This window comes from Hermetia illucens, chromosome 1 (assembly GCF_905115235.1).
Source record: "Hermetia illucens chromosome 1, iHerIll2.2.curated.20191125, whole genome shotgun sequence".
In the NCBI taxonomy this organism is placed as follows: Eukaryota; Metazoa; Arthropoda; class Insecta; order Diptera; family Stratiomyidae; genus Hermetia; species Hermetia illucens.
The window spans coordinates 53,554,891-53,579,667 of record NC_051849.1 but is presented as its reverse complement, the minus strand read 5'-3'; the positions used below and the strand labels follow the sequence as shown (position 1 = coordinate 53,579,667).

The following is a 24,777-nucleotide window of genomic DNA, read 5'->3' as shown; positions in this document are numbered from 1 at the left end:
CGATGGTTCTCCCAAAGCCCTCTGTTCTGTTAATTTTTTTTAGAGACTAGACCATCACAGTTGCGGGAAGGGGACCAGTTCGCGGAACTACACTCAAAGATGCAGCGAACAAGAGTTGAAGAGTGTTAAGTGTATAAAGCTAGCTATTTTGGTAGCACGATTGGTGACATCAATCAAACAGGTGGTGACAGACACAGCAAGACAATAGCCAAACAGACTGGGAGATTGGATGGCAGTCATTGTTGTTTGGTGCCAACTCACCAGTGAACCGTAGTGTTTAGATTCCACTGTTGAGGGGTATAGTTTCTTGGGAAAGCCACAATTGAAAAGAGTTTTAGGTCATCAGCGTAAAACAAGCACGAACAAGCGAGGAGGTAGGGAAAGTCGCTTCTGAAGAATAAATAAAATAGTAGACCTAAAATGGGTGTTTCTGGTATACGAGAGAATGAAGGAAGGAATGAGATACGCCGCCTTGAAAGGAAACATTGCAGGAAAGGCTAGAGAGGTAAGGACCGAGCCATGTCAACAGAGACAGAAAGATATAGAGGTGCGTAACAGTTTATTCTTATATCTATATCCAAGTGTTCGAAATTTGGTCCCATGGTTTCATGATTTTTCAAAGTGCACCCAGCATCTCCAACAGGTGAACAGATGTAGTCATACATTAAGTGTAAGTGTAGGCTTAAAATATTCTTAAAGGAATCCCAGTCAGTTGTGTCAGCATGGGAGCTGCCGCCGTTGGTTTTCAAGCGGGAGCAGACATCGGGCCGTTGTACTGTAATATTCAAGACCTGAAAAGCATCTAACTCCGGGTGTCGCTTGTGGAAAGCTTGGCAATACTTGCGAGTACTGTAAAATAACTATTAAAGCCTGTCGTACACGATCATTATGTGTGAACAATCCACACATACTGGTTTGCGCTGTAGACTCCTAGACGACAATAGTAAGTGATTAAGGAGAAAGATGACTGAAGCTTTCGTCCAGGGCAGGGGCAACTCATCAGACGCTGCCTCACCTCTGCCCTGGGAGTAGTGTGACCGAAAATAACAACAGATGGTAATCGCTCCATTTCAGTATAATCGCAAACATGTCATGAGTATGAATTATAATATATTGAAGTCACCTTGATTAAAGAGGTTAACTTTTAAGTACGAAATAATGAACATACTTTTCAGGTCTTGAACATTATACTTGGCTTGTTAAGGGAGCTTCTACGGTGATAAAAAAGGGATTAGAGGGATCATTGGAGTTATTTTTCGATTTTTAGGAGCTTAAAAATATTTTATAATTATAATTTCATAATATTAAACGTATTTATTAAAAACGGAAGAAGAACGGAAGATATTAGCATTATATCTAAATAAAAGGTCGTGATTCAAATCCCAGTAAACTTAATCAGGGAAACATGTCCTGATGGGAATTATAGCTATATTAATTTCAGTTGAAAATAAGGCAATATAGAGGGAAACGTCAAGAAATTTGTTCATTTTTTATGCAAGGATATGCAATAGTTCCACATCCTTTATGCAAAGATACGCAATAGCTTCTAGCGCTCTGGATGGTGCTTTTTAAAAGCACTACAATTCCTATTTGTATTTTCATTCTGAGCAACGTTTGATACTCCCTCAATTTCTTCATTTTTTCTAATGGATCCTAGTATAATCTAGCGCCACTGTAAATTAAACGACACTATTGCCTCCCTTTAGTAGCTCTGAATGTTCTATACTCGCTGACATTTGTTATTGGATAATAAACATAGCCCGGATCCACACATTGTTCATGGTGGCCCACTGCAAGTGGGACTGCTCTTGTTCTTGTTGACTGTTGCATTTATTGGGGTGGAAACTTTTATTCTGGTGCTTTTAAGCCTTTAACAGCCAAGCATTAATGGTTTGCCGTCCTAGATTCCGTACTATTCTCTGTCATTATTCCGAGTAGAAAAATAGCGAAACACTAGGCGGTGAGCAATTTTGAAGGTGGTTATATCTTTCCTTTTGGGCTTGTCTTCAGCTAAGCGACTACTTGAAAAAGTGTTGAAAATGTTTTTCCTATTCAGAGTAAATTGCGAACTTTTCCTGGAGGTTTTTTGAAAACTATAAAGTTAGTTGAAGATTTTTATCTAGGTCAATGGGAACTATGCACGTAGATAAAAACGAAAAGATAAAGATGATTCATGGGATGGAATTTATCCAGTGGAATATGGTGGTTTGGTGGATTGTAAATGTAGGTTGTGACCATTTCTGGCGTGAAACTAGTCAGGGTCGAAACTGTTTAAAATAACGTACATATATAAAGAACAGTAACCGGAGCTACAGATTTCAATGGGTTTTGCCTTGAGAGGCAAATGGTTGTATTTGTCGGCGAAATCAATTAAACACTTGGAGCTAATGGCAACAGGGGATTGGTGCTCCAACCGATCGTCAATCACACAGGTTATCAGTTTAGAAGATACTTCACCGTAATAAACCCTTATGCATGGTGCCAAGGAAAATGGCGCATTTCACGTTTTTACCCAAGGATTAGACTCCTGGTCCAGATTCTTATTATATTTGTGCAATCGGTGCAGAAGACCTCAGTATATCCACCTAATCTTCTGCTTTATTCCAGTTTCTTCTTTGCGATGCGAGAATTAGAGGGCATTACAAGAACTGGATACAATCCTCTCAACATCGCTTCTCTCGACCTTTGCGTGCACACTTTGTATTTTGCTTAGTAGCGCGTAGTTTAACATGCTCGCCAGATGTGGCGATAGTGCAGTATCTGGGGGGCAGTATTTAATTACTTCAGTCGTCAGATAGCTACCAATACATAATTCAGTACACAGCAGTCTTTGCATGGGGCTCGATATTTTGGCCTTCCACCACGGATGTTGTTAATGCATAAAGCAATTTGTAGGGTGCGGACGTTGGGTGTCCTGCGTCGCAGCGTCGATAAAACAAGAACAAAGAATGGTGGACAGAGGACGCTTCTTTGAACGACCCGAAGCGCCACACTTCGAATTTTACTCTTTGGATCGCAGTAGAGTTATTCAGGCCAGTTCACGAATTTCTTGACACTGGGTGTTGGCGCAGAGCATGCCAGATGAGTTTGCGAGGCACACGTTCAAACGCCTTGTCTAGATCCAGGAATGCATCCGGGGATACTCCTCATGGAGTTTCTCCGAAGATCTTGACAAATCCGGCTTGATTCACGGATATTTGCCCTATGTCGCGAATAGGGTTGTCTTAAATTTTCATGATATGGAAGAGTAACCGAACCGAACGGTTATTCGAGGATTCTGCTGGACAACCTTTTTTTCGTATTGGAACTTTTTTTCGTATTGGCTTTCTTGCCAATTACATAGATGGTACTGTGCTCTTCTCAATCACTCAATTAAAGAATTTACGGAGCCACAGTGTTGGGTGTCAGTTCTTCGTTTTCGAGAGCTCAGTTGTCATGTCGTCAGGTCTCATTCGTTTGCTGGCTACCTCGATTTCCGCGGTGGAAATGGTACGAATGTCGACAGTGCTTGTAGGTGCAAATGAGGAGCAAACTTTTCGGTTGAAAACTGACCGAAATATTCCCTCCAAAAGTCCATCGTGGCTCATCGGTGAGTAAGCAAAGTAACATTCTTGTCAATAATGCAAAAGAAGTGTTCGATATCATGTGTGCGTTAGGGTCGATTTTGACAAGTCAACAAAAATTTCTCCCTCCGTGCCGAGTGTCCTGTTTATCGAAAAGATTTTCGAAATGGACAGCTTGGGTAAAAGCAATCACTTCCTTTGCTTCCTGATTGGCATTCTTGTAAATTTGCTAATTGGCTAGTTAGTCCCAAGTTCGTTTGAGAAAGGAGGAGAAATAAGTTGCTATATTCTGAATGGTTGTTTAACAATCAGGTATCTCAGAGATTTCATGCTTTTTAAGGTTTTGAGTGAATCAAAACCGTATTAGAATCGATTGAATATCTGTCACACCAGATTTATTCGGAAACGGCTAAGGTCATTGTAATGAGATTTGGTGAGAAAGTGTGGTCTATGTGTCCCTTTACATGCAGCGAGTGGCATCATTTTGCGTTGGAACTAAGAGGGGCTCCCTATATATGCGAAAGAGGGGGGGGGGGGTAAATTTTGCTTTCACCAAATATAGTCATGTGGGGTATCAAATGAAAGGACTTGATTTGTACTTTTTTTGAAGATTGGATGAAACACAGGGGAATGAATACTCAAAATGTGTGCTCCAAAAAGTGAAACTGGTTTCTTTCTCCCTATCTTTGTAAAATCTAGACTTAAAAATATTCCTCATTCCGATATCTGCTCACATAAAGTTAATAATAACATATTATCATATTTTATAAAGCCCCCCTGTCGTACAGCGCTTTGCTATTATACTCCGAAAAGCCTGATCTGGTTGTACTAGTTGTAATAACGCAATTGAAAGCGATGCCCTCACTATCGGCTTCGAATGTGCGCAGCGAGTTTCCGGACTAGAATGAGCAACAACAGTATGCACCAACAGAGGCTCCCGATACAGAAAAGAAAGAGGCTTTCTGTGAGCAATTGATGGGGAAACACGGTGTTGGAAAATTTCCACCGATTGATTCGTCTATGATTGCGGTATCTTTTTCTATGTTAACTTTGCGTTCATTGATATAATAAAATTGGTTTGCTGTCCGTCTGTGACACCTATTATGCCAGAAATTTTACTCTTATTGATAAAAAACATGGTATAAAAGTGGAACCTTTGAATCCCATTGCATGCAGTGAGTAACATAGTTCCACGTTGAGCTTAAGGGGGGTCCTCATACATGCAAAGGAGGGTTGACATTTTTTTGAGTACAGCCGTGTGGGGCATCAAATGAAAGATCACAGTTAGTACTTAGTAGTTAGTAATTTTGAAATTGAATGCAACGGGGAGGAGTGCGGGGGTCCGAAACGGATCAATCACTTCACGGACTAAACTATCCAACCGAAATATCTGAAAACAAATATGGTGGTCCATACACATCGTATCTAGACCATAAAATACTCTCCATAATAGTATATTAACTTATTCATCATAACTATATTTTTTAGAAATTGATTGGGAACGCCCCTTAAGTTTATCCTAGAATCATCCAGTTTGGCAGTAATAAAGACTATACTATAGAGCACAATATTACCAGCGGAAATCGCACTATTGCCAACAGAATTACAACAGGTCAAAATTGTCACTTTTGTTCAAATTGCACACTTTGGATTGTAGTATCATACTACAAATGGAACAAATATCCCTATACAAGCAATACATACCTGAAGCATTTAGTTTCACAACTTGTTTTCGTTTTTCGGAATATCCCCATCCTGCCTGACCGCTTATTCTGCTTTCTTAATAGTTGTCACATTTGGGAGAAGAGTCATTTTTTTTTTGGACCGGCTTCATTGGTCTGGTTTAGATGGAGAGCAATACTATACTCATCGCGATCATTATGAATGGGATAATGTTGCGTTCCACTTGGGTCTATAGATGCTGATAGGGCAATAACGCTGAGATAAACTCTGAATTTGAGGTGTCCGTTTACGTGTTGATCCCAAAGCATGGGCGGTTATGGAGTGATATCTCATTTAAGTTGGACTGATGCGTGAAGTAATGCTATCGTATAGTTCAGCATTGGTTAAGAGCCTCGATTGGTTATACTTGAAGCGTTCAATCCTGGATAGGTCGCTGCACACTGACAATAATTGTACTGGTTTCATTGGGGTTGGCTGTCAGATATGATTTGCTGTCTGTACGCAGCAGAAGTAGTTTTTCTAGCAGTAGACTTTGTTACTTGAGGCGGTGTTTCCTCATTAGCAACTATGCGGAGGATATTGCAACAGTAGAGCCACAGTCTTAATAAAGTCGACACCCTGTGGGGCACGCTACCTTCAATGATGCCTCGTATGCGCCTGTTAAGGACGCGCTTTAAAATCTTCATGGTATGGAACGATAACCGAATTAAACATACTTTCGGACTGCCTTTCGGAAAATGTATTTGGCGTCTGTCTTCATCAATATTGTATATTGAATCGTTGAAAATGTTAAAGAAAACTCACTTTTAAAAATCCGTGAAAAAGAAATGATTAATGGTTTCCCTCGTTTCGGAAACACTTTAGCTTCAATAACTGAAAATTTTCGCAAGGACATCGTTGGAGTTAAAGATCAGTAAGGACGCGGGGGCTACAGAGCAATTGGGTTTCTGCAACCTGATTGAGGAAAGTGAGTTGAAGGTCAGTATGCTGTCTGGGTTTTGCGATTCTCATTATGATACAACTGAGAAGAGGAAGATGCGGGCAACGAGTTTCCAGGTTCGGGAAGCTTTGGTAGCACCAGTGGGAACTCGTGCTGTTTTCCTCAGTTCATAGCTTCCACGTGGATGTTTCAGTACCGGTGGCACCTTACATCCACTTCACATTCAAGCCGTTCCCAAAATTGTATGCACATCTTTGAAAAATCCATCAAAATTTCCACCTGACTTTTGCATTTTTCACCGGATTAGGTCCTGCATATCATAGTCTAAGCGTTGGTCTTTCACAAGGTTGCGCACGCAGATCTCAACAAGTTGTTAGCGTCCAATGCAAAAACATTGCTGAAGTAGGGATGACCCAACCTTGGGCGCTTTTAGCAGCAGTTTTACGATCCCCTCCCCCCCTGCCTTATTTGGTTTCGTATCTTTCTTGGGACATCACACCATACTTACTTGTCTTTAATTGCATTCAGTTTGCGCTCATTTTGCTGTTCCTCATAACAACAGCAAGCAACAAAATACCTATCGTTATCCGTTTACACAAAAAACCGAAAACCCCCATCAAATAACAGATCTATAATAAATTCATTTCGACATGATTCTGTACAATTTTATTACCTACGTCATTTCCTAACACGAAACATAATAAATGCCGATAACAGTTCGTCCCAATTTGCCGCACTTTTGACCGAGTTTCTTTTTCCGCAAATCCCTGAAATGAAATCCGTTTAACACGGAAAAGTTTCCCTTGCGCTATCTATTCTTGTATAGCGTTCAACTTTCGACATTTCACCTCGCAAGCATTAGTGGATGATACTCAACAACAGACATTTATCAAAAGGGAATACACGAGACTCGAGCACCTTTGGAACTCCATCGATGTTTAGTCCCTAATCAATATCGCTTCATTATCACCATCAGGGTGACATCATTATTTTATTGCGGAATAGCGGGATTGCGGGGACTTTATTGCGACATTACCATTCATACTATGTGGGCTTAAGGACACCATTTCTAGCAAGTAATTCAATAAATCTTGTTCATATCCTCGGTTGGATTTGTTTGTTACTAAGGGTCCTTTGCAACAAAAGGGATTCATCGCGTTTTTCTTAAGAATTGTGGAGCCGAACGAACATTTACTACAGCAAGGGATGCTCAAACATTGTATTACCAGACATCCTAGCCCAAACGATGATTTGAAGAGTAAAACGTGTTTGGGTTTTTGTTCTTTATTCCTTCACAAATATGATGTTTTACAAAGTTGATGTCATTATTGGAATTGTATCTGTTCCTACAAATCTAAGAGGAGCGAATAAAGAACTAGATATTTGTGCTTTACCGCAAAGTATAATACAACCAATTTTTGCAGGACATTTACAGTGAAAACAAAAATTCTTTGGAAAAAACTTTTAGGAAGGACTCTTTTTAGTTCTATCTAAAAAAATAACTTTCTCTTCAATAGTTTTCGTTATTAAAATTTCGATTTTATTCGTCGCTATAAAGTGATTTTCCCTGGTTCGCTTACGAACTCTCCTTCCTATTGATCCATCATTCAAAGGATTTTCCCCCATGTTTTCTGGGCGTTACAAAAAAGCTTTCATGTAGTCTACATTTGCTTGTGATAAATACTAAATACTTACCCGCAAAACTCCGGATCCCAAGGCAATTGGAAGGGTGGAGCTGTCGCAGGAGAAATTTACAGCATGCTTCCCGTACTGATTGGATTTGAAGGAGGCTCGAGGCTGGCAGCAGAACTTGGACATTATCTTCTGTAATTGTTATCTCCCCCGTGTAGGTGTAATCAATTAGTTGGCGTAGTGCGGTTGCATCGACATCGTGTAGCGTTACATTTTCCTGTGTTCGCTCCCGCATGTCGTCTTCATGTAAATAGGATTAAAAAGTGGAGATAGGATTAGAATTAAAGAACATTGTAAATTAGGTAAAGAAGAATCGAGCAAGTGTTTACAGATGTAAGATAATGTATTAGCTTGGGAGGTTTAATGATTTTTCTGCTTGAGGAAACAATTTGGCTTGTTCTACTTGCGCGTATTAATTTTTGAACTTCATTACCAAAGAACTAACTCCTAAGTTTTTCTGACAAGGGGGTGAAACCACTTCCAGATATTCTGATTGAATAAGTATCTAGAAAGCTTCATAAAGTATTTAAGTATTTGAATTGGAAACGTAGGCGGAATTAAAAAGTTGTCAGGACCACATGCAATGGGAAATAATAATGAAATAAAAAAAAATTCCAGCTCTTCATATTTGCGTAATGTTCAATTTGTGTTTCAGAAATTCGCATGGTTTAAAGTGTTATTGTAAACGTAGCTTTTTTTATGCTTCAGACCGCGACAATTTTCCGGTTATGGTTTTTTGTGGACTTGACTATCTATCTAATAATGGTGGAGAAATTCCACGTTCTTTCCTGCAGCGAAATCTTCGAAATCGAGATCTTGAAAAGACGCTGCATATAGGCGGTAGCCTATGGGATTTTCACTCACTAAAGCCGTTCACCTCCGTTCGTATCCTCGTGAAATCGCTGTGAGGCGGTTCTGGTCTACCCAGTATGATCTAATCAAGCGGCCTTCGTGCTTTCCGAGCTGGGTCCGAAAGCTATGTTCGGCGCTTCGCTCAACATATTTCCTTCATCTACGATTCTTGGATATTGGAAAATAACATGCTGCGAGCTCTTAAATGTATCAGTCGGGAGACGTCCAATCCGAAATGATGCGAACAATTCTTATAACCATTGTGTTCCGTAAGGAATTACGTCAGGTGATAATAAAATTCTCCGTAAATTAGCTCGTATCAACTGTCAATAGACGGGATCAGTGTTTGAGTTCTGCGGCTCTTTATAGAATTGAGATATGGGAAGACCGCGATCACCTCTGACGTGTTCACCCTCTTTCTTTAGTAGAGACAGTGTTCTTCATTCGGTAGACGATAAAAGGGGATCATTCTGGCGTTGCCGGTCTCACCCACTGGGTATGTCGAACTAATCTTCTTTCAATTCGCAGTGTTGTCTAATGCTCCCGCCCAACCGCATTTAGTAGATTGAATTTCACCACCTCTCCGATAAGCAGTCAGCGGCTATACTTTGGCCGTACACCAGGTTCAGTTGGCCCATCAGTAACCATAACTTTAAGGTACAAATGTATAAAATTCCATGTCCTTGGGGCGCTTCATCAGCGTCAGGTCGTCTACAAACCAATCGATTTTGGCACGCGACACATCATACATGATGTTGCACAGAAGGGGTCTCAATTGGAACCTTTCGGACTATATGATGTCACATTGAATTCTCCACAGAAACCCTTCCGAAAATTAATTCTTGATTTATCAGGTAAAGTAATCAAAAGCACTCAGTGTAGCCAAGGTGCCCGTAATCCAACCCCATTTAACCGAATTAAAGGCTGGTTTGCAAAACGAATTAATTCTGGCAGGGTTATATCTTGTTCCAAAGCACACATATCTTGTTCAATGTAGCCTTATAGGCAGTATCCCACAGGTTCGTGTTTGTCTTAAGGCGCAACTGTTAGTAGCAATTCCATCTGATTCTAGTTGTAGCCTTTTTAAAAATTATTGCGAAGATTTCGGTATTGTTCATCCGAAGTTGGGTATTCCGACTTCTCATTGCTCTTAGATAAGATGATCCTGAAGTTGTGAGTTTCTGACTTCATCAGTAGTTTGGTTTTTTACTGTGGTACAAACGCCGTCCCAGCGCTGGCGTGACCTGCCCCAGTGGCACATTGATACAATGTCTACGTCCGCAAAGACTTCAAGCAGGATTTGGCTGCTGTTGTTCGTTCCCCTCCTGCTGTAATCGAAAGCCCATGCGATCGATTACCGAACATTTTTTTGACACTGGGGTCCTTAGTGGTCAACATCAGATTGTCTCAGATCTGCCCATATTGCGCTTTTTTACATTAGAAGAAGATCGTAGCAGATGTAGGATGCGGAAGCCCTTACAATGCAGCTCCTAGGAATGTAATTGTTTCCCGTATGGCTCGCCTTCCACATTTCCACATCGCAACGACGTCAGACGTATTCTTTGCCATAGTAGTGTCACCATAATTTCCTTCGTTCCTTTGCATAGTTCTTAAGTATGATTTTTGATGATATGATCTTGTTGTTCTTCCTACACCTTTTTGATCTATCATACTTACCAGCCAAAAATTACTAAAAGGGAGGCATTTGACGCAACTCTTTAAAGAGACTACTACTTTGAGTAGCAACACTAGTCATTTAATTCTTACTTTTATCATCATCATCAACGGCGCAACAACCGGTATCCGGTCTAGGCCTGCCTTAGTGAGGAACTACACACATCCCGGTTTTGCACCGAGGTCCACGAATTCAACTTCCATCACATCTGTCTGGCATCCTGGTTCCATCTCAGGCAGGATATGCCTCATCTTCTTTTTCTATAATAGATATTGCACGTAAGGATTTTCCTGGCTGAATCATCCTCATACATACGGATTAGATGACCCGCCCACCGCAACATATTGAGCCGGATTTTATTGTTATTTCGTCGTTATGTACGATATGGATTCGTCCATCCTCATGTAGGCGAACAACAATTCTTCGGAGGATCCTTCGCTTATTTTTGTTTGACCAGTTGTTCGTTCTTTGATTTTCGGCACTGACGTTGCCACCATGTATTTCGTCCTGCCTCCATTGATGTGCAGTCCGAGATGCTCGATCTGGATGATGGTAAACTGTACAACTCGGGTTGTTCATCGCATAATGTCAATATCGTCAGCGTAGGCTAGTAGTTGGGTGGACTTGAAGAGGATGGTTTCTCTTGCTTTGACAAGTTAAAGAATACGCATGATAGGGCTTTTTCTTAGACCGCTGTTGACGTTGGTAAGGGTCAGCCTAGTCAGTCTTATCAACTTCGTTGGGATATCGAATTCTCTCATAGCCGTGTACAATTTTACCCTGGCTGTGTTGTCATTGGTGGCTTTAAAGTCAATGAACAGATGGTGCAACTGTTGTCCATATTCCAACAGTTTTTCCATCGCTTGCCGCAGAGAGAAAATCTGATCTGTTGCTGATTTGTCTGGAGTGAAGTTTCTTTGGTAATGGCCATCTAACCTAGCAATATCTTATAGATTATTCTCAGCTACGTGATACCCCTATAATTGCCGCGCTGTGTGATATCTTCCTTTCTATGTATGGGACGGATAATGCACCGTTGCCATCCTTACTTTGCCCGCAATAATTAACATTACCCCTGATTCCACCGGCGACAAGCGGACTGTCCACAAGTTTCAAGTGAATCGAATAGATCCAGATAGATCCCGATGAAATTCCCGAGGTAACCACCGAAGAAGTCCTCGAAGCAGCGAAAAAGATTGCCGAAAATAAAGGTCCAGGTTTAGACGGCATTCCGAATAAAGCGCTGACAGTGACCGTCGAAAAAGTTCGAAGGTGGTTCGCTGAAATATTTACGGCGTGCCTCATAAGTGGAATTTTCCCGAAAGAGTGGAGGAAACAGAAGCTTGTGCTAATCCCGAAGCCAAATAAACCTTCGGGTGAACCTTCGTCTTATAGGCGGATATGTCTGCAAAACGGCATCGGGACACTTTTCGAACGGGCCATCTTCAATAGGCTTGTACCAATCACAGAAAAGGAGGGTTGTCTCTCGGATAGGCAGTTCGGATTCCGAAAGGCGGAAATTGCGGAAAAAGCAATGGAGGCCAATAAATCTTGCACGGTAGTTACTCTCAACGTGAAGAATGCCTTCAATACGGCAAAATAGAACAAAATAATTGCGGCTTTAGCCAAAATGGGTGCTCTTAAATACCTGGTGCACATAGTCATGGAATTTCTCCGGGAGAGGATATTGTGTTACGATTCGGACGATGGACCTAAGACGTATATAACAACTTGCGGGATTCCACAAAGATCAGTCCCGGGTCCTCTCCTGTGGATAATAATGTACGACGGAATTTTAAAGTTGGAACTACCCAAAGGAGTGATAATCATTGGCTTTGCAGACGACATCGGCGTGACTATCGTGGCACAACATATTGATGAGATCGAGGTACTCACAAACGAGGCAATTTTTGAAATCAATTCTTGGCTAGAGGAAGCTGGTCTGACGCTCGCGGAGCGTAAAACCGAGGTAGTTTTGATTACCAAGCGAAGGAAACAAACGTCGTTAAAGATCAGGATTGGTGAACACATCATACAGTCGCAGCCAATGTTTAAATTATTGAGGTGTCATGGTTGACTGAAGTTCAAGCCCCATTTTGAAACTTTTGCAACCAAAGCTTCAGGAGTGGCTACATTATTAAGAATGTTACTAAAAATAAGTGGTCCTAGACCGCCGTTCCTCTTGATTTCGAGAGTTGTCAGTTCCATCTTGCTTTATGCAGCTCCAATCTGGGCACCGCCATTGAAGTTGGAAGCAAATAGAAGAAAAATTGAAGCCCCATACCGATTGAGTGTATTGCGAACGTCCTCCGCTTACCGTACAACATCAGACGAAGCAGCCTGTGTGATAGCAACCATGGTCCCCATCGACATCTTGGCGAACGAGGGTTAACGCTTCTATGGCCCGTCATATGCAATCGGCGAGTCCCATACCTATCGTCGGCGTTGGCATGAAATGAGTCTACTTTCGAATGGCAAAAAAATGGGACGCTGGATACACACACGTCTCTAAATGGATCAAACGAAGCCAGGGTGAGGTTGGTTACCACCAAATTCAATTCCTAAGCGGACACGGAAGGTACTATGCATACCTTTATCGCTTCGGGCAAAACAACTCCCCATATTGCCCGACATGCGTGATGATTCCGGAGGATGCGGAGCATGTTGTTTTTATCTGCCCGCGGTTCGCCGCACAGAGCAGAGCCGGAAATTGACGCCGGGGCACGATTGACACCCGAGAACACCGTGAACCACATGCTAACCTCTAAAACATCTTGGAGGGTGGTGGAAAAACTAATGAAGGCGATCCACCATCTGCTGAGGAGGGAGGAACTTCGGAGGAACGTTACAAATAACGACACGAGGCGCAGTTTGCAACTGATCCTGCCCCGCGACGTAATACCGGAATGGCAGTACAGGAGGGTAAGCGAAGTAGAAGGAGATGGTTTTAGTGAGTTTTGAACCTTTCCACCTTCCAATGCATAAAAGAAAGACAGACAGACACACATCGACCCGATTCTGATAAGGTTTTGTTTTACATAAATCCTTAAAAATGGACGCATAAAACTTTTTATTGAGGTACGGATCTTGGATGATGAACTCTGTGTCTGGATAATGAGGTAATATGAACCGGGCTAAAAATGAAGGGTCGTTAGTTTGATGTGGCATGGTACTCTTTCTGCTGACATTGCTAGAGGCTTTTTAGGAATTTAGAGAGTTTGGGGGAATTTAGTAAATGCGGAAGATGCTTTACTAAGTAGCTTACTTGAAGAGACCTCAGTTCTGTTTGATAGGTAAAGTGGATGTCTTCCTGAATAAGGTTAAGCAACACTAGCTTTCTGATTGTTATTATGTAGTTTTCACGTTATATGTGAGATTCGAAGGATCGTCTGGAGATAAATGAATTCGTTTAAGTTTGATATATCCTGTATTTATTTAACACTGCCCGATTATTTTGTGTTGTCCTTATCTGCTTAAGCATAGAATGCTGTTCGTGTTAGAGATCGCTTTTATTATTTCAAGCAAGAAATATGGATATGATGTATGCTTTCCGCTGTCATTCAGGCATACCAATCTTCACATAAGTACATTCACTTTTTACATATTATTTCACACCCTCTTCAATACGCACATCAAGACCTATGTAAACGATTTCAATAAACAAACATAACACATACTCACCATTAAACATAGCATAAAAGTACGGACTAACTGATGCCAGGACGACTTTATGGGCGTGAATGGTTTCTCCACCGACTTCCAGACAGACATCACATAACTGCAAAGAAAAAAATTAATTACACACATCTAATTGCTCAAGGAGTCGAAAAATAATGACAAGACATTCAAGGATTGGAGAAGCAACCCTGTCTGCAGGCTGCTGTTTCAACAGAAGACATTATCCTCTCAGGGATGTCTGTTCGGTTTGGCTTTCTTTGTACAGCTACATGTCTACCATCGGGGGACATTCTTTTTTACTTGAATTTGATTTTCGAAAAAGTTTTCTACTTTCCAGAGTCAGTGGGAGATTAGGGGATGCACAAGGAAAATTTACAAGAGTTAGTACTAAGGACAAGCTAAACTTTTGCGGTTATTTGTATTGGGAATGTGTGGTCTGTGGAGTAAATATGGAGATTAGTTAGTGACTAATGGTAAATTAGGTTTTTGTCTGTTATGGTTGATCCGTTATTTGAGTTGAAAACTTTACTTGGAGTTTAGTGAAAGTTTGCTGATTAAGAAACTTTGGTTCGATTTCAATGGAATCACCATCTTGGAACTTATTGAGTAAAAAACCTATTTCACGATTTTGTATCAGATGAAATTTTTTATGCGTATAATTCGAAATGCAGCGATCAACATAGCAAAACAATAGTATATAATAATTTGGGGTTGTGGCACTATCACTTTTTGAAAGCATTTTCCGCCTCAGATATGAAAAGAACTCAACAGTCCTCTCGGCATTGTTCTATGGTGACAATTACTAGCATTTCGATTGACTCTTTTCTGGTTCCATAGAGAACTCAACGGATGAGGACTGAAACCCTTTTATAAGTGCCCTTTGAAACGTAATTACCTCCGAAACTGAGTAAAAACTTCCCTTTGTGCCCAGAAAAATAAGCTTTTGTTCTTGGTTTTCAACATGAAATCAGTTCTCTTTTAGTCAGCATCATGGTCAATGTAAGCCAACCGCAATATTGTTGTTTTGGCTGGTTACCAAGTTCTGGGCAGAAGTATCATAATAACACAATGAAGCTGCGGGAAGAACTGTTGTAGTCCAGAAATTTATTTCATCGTTCAGATAAGTTTTTGATAAATGTTTTTGACTTCAGTCGGTTTTATGGAGAAGGAAGAGCCGACTTGAGAATTCAAAGAAAGGAGGAGGAAGGATGTAGGTACTGGCCCTGTGTTCTTTACCTTTGAGCTTCTGTACAAATAAATGGAAAAAATTAATATTTAAATTGCTTCCCATTGAAATAGAGGGAGATTTTGTGAAAGATAAGGTGAGAATAAGATAATCTAAGAAGAAGCTGGTAATGAAAAGCAATTATCCAAGTGTTTATTTGTCAGATGGTCATTCATAATTCTAAGTGAAGAACATTAATTAAATGTGGTTTTTTCGGTATTGCGCAGAAGCCCTGAATCCAAGTGAATTATCAACCACCACCGATACACACGGAAGGAGCCAATATATATATATTTTAAGGGGATTGCCTCATATGAAGGCCGTTTTTTAATAATAGTGGTAGGATTATGCCCCATATCATAGCCTATATTGCTGCAAAATTGCATGGTGCTAGAATGAACTTAAGAGGGTTCTGCAGTCAATTACAGAAAATCATAGTAATATAATTTTAGTAACTTTATTCGAACAGATATCGGTATGAAGGGTATTCCGGAGCCTAGGCACAATATAGTGTCTGTCTTGATTTTTTCAGATTTTTCGGTTCAGTAGTTTCTGAGAATGGCCACGTAGAAAAAAATGATCACTTTTAACCACCCTTACTTCCGGCCTTTCCAATAAATATCAAAATTAAGACTGACCTCGGGAAGTACTGATTGAAACCTTTCATTTGATACCCCACATGACTTTATTTGGTGAAAATAAATTTTTTTGTATGTATGGGAACCCCTTCCCTTAAATTTGACCTTGAATGATGTAACTCACGATATGCGTGAGCGTTCACAGTTTCCACCTTTCCACCAAATCTGGTGTTAATCGCTAAAACCATCTCCGAGAAAAATGTGTGTGATAGACAGACAGACAGGCGGATAGACAGACAAACAGACGCCTCCATGCCAAGGTGTGTTGTATCCCAGAAGGGCGTTCCGAACTTTTGGTGGAACTCTGAAATCGGAGAATGCCGCAAGGCCTGCCTCAAGGCCAGAAGGCGCAGTCAGCGAAATAGAAACCGATCTAGATACGAGCAGCTACATGAAGAATACAAAAACGCTCGGAAGAAATTAGAAGCTGGCACGGACCCCTGGGGTGGCGCCTATAAGACAATAATATCGAAAGTCAAAGGCAAACGCTCCCCACCAATTTCTTGCCCTACTCTGCTTAATAGAATGGTAATGGATCTTTTCTCATACAATGTGAGTACCGCTTACCTTCATACTATCAAAATAGGCACCGCCGAAGTTCCCATGGTAAGTGGAAAGGAGGTCCTCGAAGCTGCACCTGGCACCTGGCTTGGATAGCATCCCCAATAAAGCTCTCAAGGCAGCAGTGAAAATAGCCCCAAATATATTTGCCGAGGCGTTCACCACATGCCTTAAAGAAGGAGCATTTTCTATACAATGGAAGAAGCAAAAGTTAATACTAGTCCTCAAGCCAAACAAACCTTTGGGAGAAGCTTCGTCCTACAGGCCGATATGCCTTCCAAATAATACTGGCAAACTATTCGAACGAGTAATCTATAATAGATTATTTCCAATTATTGAAACGCATGGCGGTCTCTCCGAGAATCAGTTGGGTTTTCGAAAGAGGAGGTCTACAACGGATGCAGTTGTCCTAGTAGCTAACACAGCTAAGACCGCACTTGGCAAGGATAAATGCTGGGCAGTGATCACACTCCATTAAGTGCGCCGCCCACCGTAACCTATTAAGCCGGATTTTATCCACAACCGGTCATGGTATCGCTCATAGATTTCGTCATTGTGTAGCCTACGGAATGGTCTATCCTCATGAAGGGGGCCAACAATTCTTCGGAGAGTCGGTTTGAGTTAGTATTTTATTCACTGTCCCGGAATGATGTGAAAGTAATCCCACAAGCAACATCCTCGATGAGAAACGGGATGGAAGGATGCCATCCTTCACGTATGCTCATACCGGGAGTTAAATTGCGGGAAAGATCAGCAACCTAAGTAACTAGCTCATACCGGTTATCAAGTTCGATATTAAAAGCTCCAAAACGAGGAGATGGTATTGAAAAATCCTGCAGATGCTGAACCGCAAAATGTCGTCACTGCAATCGATGCGCCCTGATTTAGCATATGCACACTTCATCGCATTAGTCTTCAACCACAGTCATCAATAGCTGATCCCGCGGAACTTGTTCACTCGTTCCGAGAATAAAACAATTTCGATCGTATAAATAGAAGCAAAGTCTCGATGATAGAAGATAATGAATTAATGAAACGTTAACAGCTATTCTACCTGCATCAGTAAGATTTGAACTGCGACGAAAAGCTACAGACGAAGAAGGATGAAGGCGAGTCACCCGCGCATAAAAGCGGGACCAACTAGTCCTCCAGGTGGGGGGTTAAGTATTGTTGAGAACCTTACACGGAAAACAACTTGTTACGAAGCCACAACAGGAGCCTCGGACTGGACGGATTACACAACGACGAACCCGGCAACGACAAAGGAATAACGATTTGCGTATTTTCTCATGGAACGTGCGCTCCCTGTACAGAGATGAAGCTGCTGAGCAGTTAACTCATACTCTGTCCCAATATAGGGCTGATATAACAGCGTTGCAAGAGATGCGATGGACAGGCACCGGTTTCCTGGAGAAGAGCCACTACACCATATATTATAGCGGTCATCCAGTAAACCATGTGCTCGGAGTAGGTTTCTTAGTCAGCCAAAAAATGAAACCTACTGTTATCGGCTTTGAAAACATAAGCGAACGGCTATGCACTCTGCGCTTGCGAGGCAAGTTTAGAAATATAAGCGTCATTAACGTTTACGCCCCTACAGAGGAGACTGCAGAGTCGGAGAAGGATACCTTCTACGAGGTAGTAGAACGAACCCTCGAAGCCTGTCCCAGATATTATATCAAAATCATACTTGAAGATTTTAACAGCCAAGTGGGGAAGGAGTCCATATTCAGGCGATATGTTGGCTCCCATAGCTTACACGAAAATACAAATGATAACGGACTGTGGATCATTCAATTAGCAGTGTCACACGAAAGGGTTGTTGGAAGTACCTGGGTTGCGCGGAAAGCAGTCCACAAACATACTTGGGCCTCTCCAGACGGGACCGCTTTCAACCAAATTGACCACGTGTTGATCGAACGCCGCTACTTCTCAGCCTTGATGAATGTCAGAACATATAGGAGGGCCAATATAGACTCGAATCACTATCTCGTTGGCATGGTGCTCCGAGGTCGAATAACAACACCACCAACACAACTTATGGGCTGTGCACAAGCTCGAATAACAACACCACCCAGGAAACCCTCTGACAATCAGGTGTGAGTTAACATTGAAACCATCCACAACACAGCTTTGCGCAACACCTATCAGGAGGAAATGGATGCCGCAATAACCGCAGTCAACAGAGATCCTGAAGATGAAACATCAACAAATTATCTTCACAATCAGCGTTATTATAAATGCGGCCACAAACATACTTGACCCCGCCGCCAAAAGAGTCGGAACGGCTGGTTTGACGATGAATGTAAGCTAGCAACGGAACGGAAGAATACTGCATACCGAGCAATGCTGCATTCTCAAAGAGCGCGGGTACGCGCAGAGACTTATTACGAACTCCGTCGAGCCGCTACAGATGGGAAAAGGAAGCCTGGGAGAACCAACATGTCGGTGAACTAGAAAAGTACAGTGAGCAATCGCACCAGGCGCGCAAGTTTTACCAACAAGTCAGCAGGATCAAGTCTTATACACCTCGATGCTCATCCTGCCGAGACAAAGAGGGAAATATGATTTCCGATAGAATGGGAATATTGGAGCGATGGGTTGAGTACTTTGATGAGCTACTGAACAACCAGAACATTGGCGAGTTGGGGGTCCCGCCAACTAAAGATGACGGACAAATACTGACACCACCAAGTAAAGAAGAAACAGTCCGTGCAATTCATCGGCTTAAAAATCATAAGTCGCCAGGAGTATTCCATCGACTCCTTCCTATAGCCGAATTAGTTAAATATGGAGGCGATCAATTACATCAAGTGGTTCATCAACTTATGCTTAAAGTCTGGGACAGCGAATCAATGCCTGACGATTGGCAAAGAGGCATTATCTGTCTCATACATGAAAAAGGGAGGCATCAGTGCAGCAATTATAGAGGTATCACGTTGAGAGGCTTCACTTCAGGCAAATCAGTAACAGATTAGATTTTTTCTCTGCGGCAAGCGATGGAAAAACTGTTGGAATATGGACATCATCATCGACTTTAAAGCCGCCTATGATAGCATAGCGAGGGTAAAACTGTACACGGCCCTGAGAGAATTCGATGAAATTGATAAGACTGACCAGGCTGACCCTGACAAATGTGTGAGGGCAGATAAAAGCAGCAGGATCATTCTCAAGACATCAACAACGGTCTACGACAAGGGGATGCCCTTTCATGCGTCCTCCTTAATCTGACCCTCGAGAAAGTTATCCGTGATGTTGAGGTAAATGCAAGAAGTACGATCCTCTTTAAGTCCACCCAACTACTGGCCTATGCTGAAGATATCGACATCATGGGAAGAACCACCTGAGACGTACAAACTGCCTTCATCCAGATCGAGTAGGCGGCGATTGGTGCGAGATCTTGGCCTGCACATCAATGAAGGTGGTGAAGTATATGGTGGTAACGTCAGCACCAAAAACCAGTCAACCAGCAACATCAAACCGCACTGATCAAACGAGAAGGATAAAGATAGGAGACTACAACTTTGAGACCGTTGATAATTTCTCCTATTTAGGGTCGAAAATCACAACCGATAACAGCTACGATGATGAAATCCGCGCACGGTTGTTGTCAGCCAACAGAGCTTATTTCAGCTCGAAACGTCTCACCATAGGATCAAAGCTGTTACTGCACAAGACTGTGATCTTGTTAGTCCACATGTATTCCTTGGAAACTTGGGTTCTTAGCAAGAAAAATTGCGAACTCTTGGTTGCATTGGAGAGAAGAATCCTCCGAAGAATTTTTGGCCCCTTACATGAGGGTGGACGATTCCGTAATCTACATAACGACTAAATCTATGAGCGATACCATGACGGTCAAGTTGTGAATAAAATCCGGCTCAATAGGTTACGGTGGGCGGGTCACTTAATCCGTATGGATGAGGATGATCCAGCCCGGAAAGTCTATAAGAGCAATATCTATGGTAGAAAAAAAAGACGAGGCAGACCCTGCCTAAGATGGAGCGATGGCGTAGCCCAGGACGCCAGACAACTTTTAGGGGTATCGAATTGGACCTTGGCGCAAAACCGGGATGTCTGGAGTTCCGTATTAAGGCAGGCCTAGACCGGATATCGGTTGTCGCCGTTGATGATGATGATTGACTTTCAATTAATCCAAATAGAATCAAAATGGTATTAATTAAAAAAAAAGAGAAAACTGAATGGATTTTGCCTCCCAGAGATGAGAGTCATTGTAGATGAAAAGCTTCTTTGGAAGAAAAATGTTGAGGTAAATCTGAGTGAAATTATGCCGTGTTTCCAACGATTTATTAATTGAAATAATAAAAACTTCTTGTTTCTTTTTCGTAACAAGTTAGCACTGATGAAGGGAACAAGTGGTTCCCGAAATATCGGCATTTGCAAGAATAAATATTCACACCAACGAAAAAGAAACAACAAGTTTTTATTATTTCAGTTGAGGTAAAGTTGGAACGAGTTCTCACAGCTTATGGACTGTGCACATGGATCTTAGCCTCGATTTGGGGACTCAGACCTCATGTGGCAATGTGGATATATGTTACTATCATTAGGTCGTTGTTCACTTATGCATCCGTAATGTGGTGGCTTAAGGTGAAACAAAAAAGTTTTCACCGTAAACTCGCCACGCTGCAAAGAACTGTGTGTCTGTGTATTATCGACATCTCGACGAGTGATAGCCAGGCTGCATTGAGGTCGTTGAGTAATCCTGTGATCACCTCAAAAATTGTTTAGGTGTAGAGGGAAATAAAATGTCGGATGCTTTAGTAAAAGAAGGTTCAATCTCCCCCATGTTAGGCCTGGAACCAGCAATTGGATTGTCAGTAGCATTGGCTAAGGATGTCTTCATAAGCTGGGAACAAGCTTCCAATAATTACAGGTGGCTGAGCCTAAATGCTGCTAAACACACCAAACTTTTCGTGTCAGAACCAAACATGCATACCGTAAAGTTTATCATGTCGAAAAGCAGGAAGACTTGCAGGAGGTTGTAGGCATTCTGACAGGCCATAATTCACCAGCAGGACATATGTTCATAACAGGAATTATTCAAGATGATACGGGTCCCTCCTGTACTTAGGAAGTGGAATCCACGAAGCAATTTCTATGTGAATGCCCCGCCTAAGGACGCATTAGACATCATATCATTGGTGCCGTTGTGCTCTACTTGCAACGGATAGCATCACATTGACTTACGGAAATCCTGCGGTAAATTAACGAATCCGGGATATTCCATTAGACGGTGTAGTCGAGTACAATGGGCCACTACGTTCTGAATACTCAGGGGCTATACACACACTGCCCATTGGAAGTTTGGAGTATTTCTCGATACTTCAATGAAATTGACTTCAAATTAGCAAACGGGATGTTATTATGGAACTTGTGCGATACTGTACCACAAATTAATTTGTTGGGGGGACGTCAGTATTTGCGACTTTATGGAAGTCAATTCTAACCTTAATACTGTTCGTCAAGGACGAACTTGCGTCGATATTGGAAGCCTCTCTTATATAAAATCCTGAGACTTCCTCGATCGTACGAATTGCTTGAATTACCTTTGTGAATTCGTATCACTGGACGCGACAGTGCACTAGCAAAAATCCTATTCTATAATTATTGTGCATATGTTCTTTTACAATAAATTCAATTGCTCTATAGTTCGTTGTTCAAACAGGCCTGACTTTGAAGCCGGATTTCAACCCCTTTAACACTTTGTTAAATATTCTAGAATGATGTAGGAATATTTTGCTGAAAACTAATTTGATTTTGGAAATTCTGATATTTGAGCCACCTATCAGAAATTCTAACTAAACCCACTCTTATATCATTTTTGCATCCTTGCTAGTTGTCATCGTTATGAACACGTCACACCCAATTTCCCAAAGTAATTTTCGTCCCCATATATTTAACATATACAAATATCTCAAAGGGGAAAATAAAGATAAAATTTTAAATGGTCGAACTTTTTGAATGGTTTACGAGCTTGTTCTAGAGAAAATTGTGTAAAAAAATCCTTCATTTCTCGCCAATTTACATCTTTTGCGTCCATAACTTTTTTCATTTTCTCGTGCCATAACTTGTCTGCTTTATGCGTCTTATACGCCTTGAGGGTATTCAATCTCAACCTTCATAATCCCAAAGAATTCACTTTTTAATTGCTAATAATATAAAGCTCCCAACAAACACCTTCCCCGGATATTGTTAAATAATTTATCCTGACAAATCTAGACTTCTCTTCATAACTTTTCCCAGACCTCTGGAAAAATGATTTTCCGTCCAACATTAATAACAAAAGGTTCAGAACATGGCCACCCGCCGTTCTGCATTCCTACCTGCGAATTACTCCTCATCCGATTAATAGCTGCAAACGAGGCGATACAGTGTCCAGGATTTTGATGATGGGCTTGCGGTAGCACCTCCTCATGGGGCCCGGGAGGACTCAAATCGCTCGGTGTCTGTGTCGAATTGCTTGTTGTTGTTGCCACGTCCTCGGAAGCAGCCACAACCGCACCATTGCTGCCGTTATTTTCTGACGACCTGTAAAGTGCAGGGTTAAAAATCAATTAAACGGATGTAGTGGAATTTTCGGGAGGAAGCAATGTTTTGTTTGCAAGGATTAGTGAAATGAATTGTAGCGATGGTGGGATCTGAGGTTTTTCATCAGTTTTATTCATGTGGAAGTATGTAGATATCCTTGCTAATGGAAGGTTCATAATTCACTCATTTGTTGATCAAGTATAATAAATCATAATTTTGCAATGACTTCCCTTCCGATAGGCTCACGGAAATTGAGTGTGAAATTCGATATTCAAATTTAAATTAATTGAATAACTTCCATACGGTTTCCAGGCAATTTCCTCCGCTTCATATTATCATCGATTTCAAGACAGCATCTTTGGGCATATCGTATAGAAAAGATATTCCGCGAAGGGAAGCGCATGGTCACGGCTAATTGAATGCTGACGCTTTTAATTTATCGGGGGAGATATTGAGTGGCAGAGATTACTAAAGAATATATTACTTACGAATTGGATTTGACTGGTAGGAACATGATCTCGGTGATTATATCAGCTTAATTCTGTTTGCCTCCAATTCTGGTTCTTGGATTCCTTTGTTGTGAATTAAATGGAAGCCATGCAGGCATCACATCTGAAAAGAAAAGAGAAAAAATTACACATGTACGAAATTATATTGTGATTAGCACCTGTAGCAAGAACAGATGATAACTTAATCTGTCTTTAATTCTATGTGGCTTGTGCCACCAAACAGCACCCGAAACATTCAATTATTTGGCTTCAAACTTCCGTCCCCGGAATCATGAGGGTTTATGGGGCAATTAAGAATCTCTGATTAGTTCCTTGTGGTGATAATTAGGAAGAGTCTGCAGTATCACGTATGGGATAATAGCTCTCTAATTTGACAGTAATTAATTTAAATTTCGAAAATTTTCAATTATTACGTCGAATTATATTCAGAAAAATTATGAACCAAAGATGGGAAGTAATGAAACAACTCATTATTTTTGCAATTTGAGATTTTAGAAATGAGAAGCTAATTTACGAAGTAATTTCTATGACTATGGGCATCATCCCATGCAAGAGTAGCTTAGGGTGGGATTCTACAGGGGAACAAAATATGCCGAAATGTGCAAGAGTATGATATAAGGTAGGAATGCAACATTAAATGACACCCGCAAGGTATAAAATAAATAAGGGGATTAAGTTAATATGGAATGAACAGGAGCCGAGCCCAAAGTTACATGAAAACCGGCGGATAGAGATTATACCTGTTTCTGCTAAAAATAATCAATTCAGGTATTCTGAGTGCACTAAAGATGTTCTTCTTTAAATAATAAAAGATCTTCTTATAGATTCCACGTTACACCAATAAGAATTGCTTTCATGGGTGTAGTGTTTAAAATCTAGGTTTAGACTCATTAGATTTAGATATAGTCGTTGACAAATCATTTCGGAGATGATCAGGACTTAGGTAGGAAAGGTTTGGTTGTTCCTCCAGAATTCAAAGTTTGCAGGCATATTGGAATCGGGCAATTGATGTCACCACACCAGCTACTTGGCAATTTTGTTCCGTTTATCCGTCTTAGGAAGTCATGCTGCCCAGAAATCGGGCTGTAGTGTTTAAGTCTCCACCCAACCACCAGGGTGTCGAACAGAGAGAGGAGGGAGAAGGGTGTGGCTCACATTTGCAGCCCCCCCCCCCCCCTTTTAATTTTCAGAAAAGCTGACTTAGCAAAACGC

The 24,777-nt window shown here is 41.3% G+C and overlaps 1 protein-coding gene across 1 annotated transcript in view; it reads right to left on the bottom strand.

The window, feature by feature from the left end:
- The window catches only part of LOC119661542 (kelch-like protein 17), a 125,659-nt gene that overhangs the window by 18,731 nt on the left and 82,151 nt on the right, over positions 1-24,777 (bottom strand). Inside the window, exons 2-5 of the mRNA XM_038070928.1 lie at positions 23,545-23,668; positions 22,852-23,056; positions 14,087-14,183; positions 7,882-8,118 (exon numbers count right to left, since the gene is read on the bottom strand). Coding sequence (XP_037926856.1) covers positions 7,882-8,118; positions 14,087-14,183; positions 22,852-23,056; positions 23,545-23,570 — 565 coding nt within the window. The 5' untranslated portion in view covers positions 23,571-23,668. The remainder of the gene's footprint in view (positions 1-7,881; positions 8,119-14,086; positions 14,184-22,851; positions 23,057-23,544; positions 23,669-24,777) is intronic.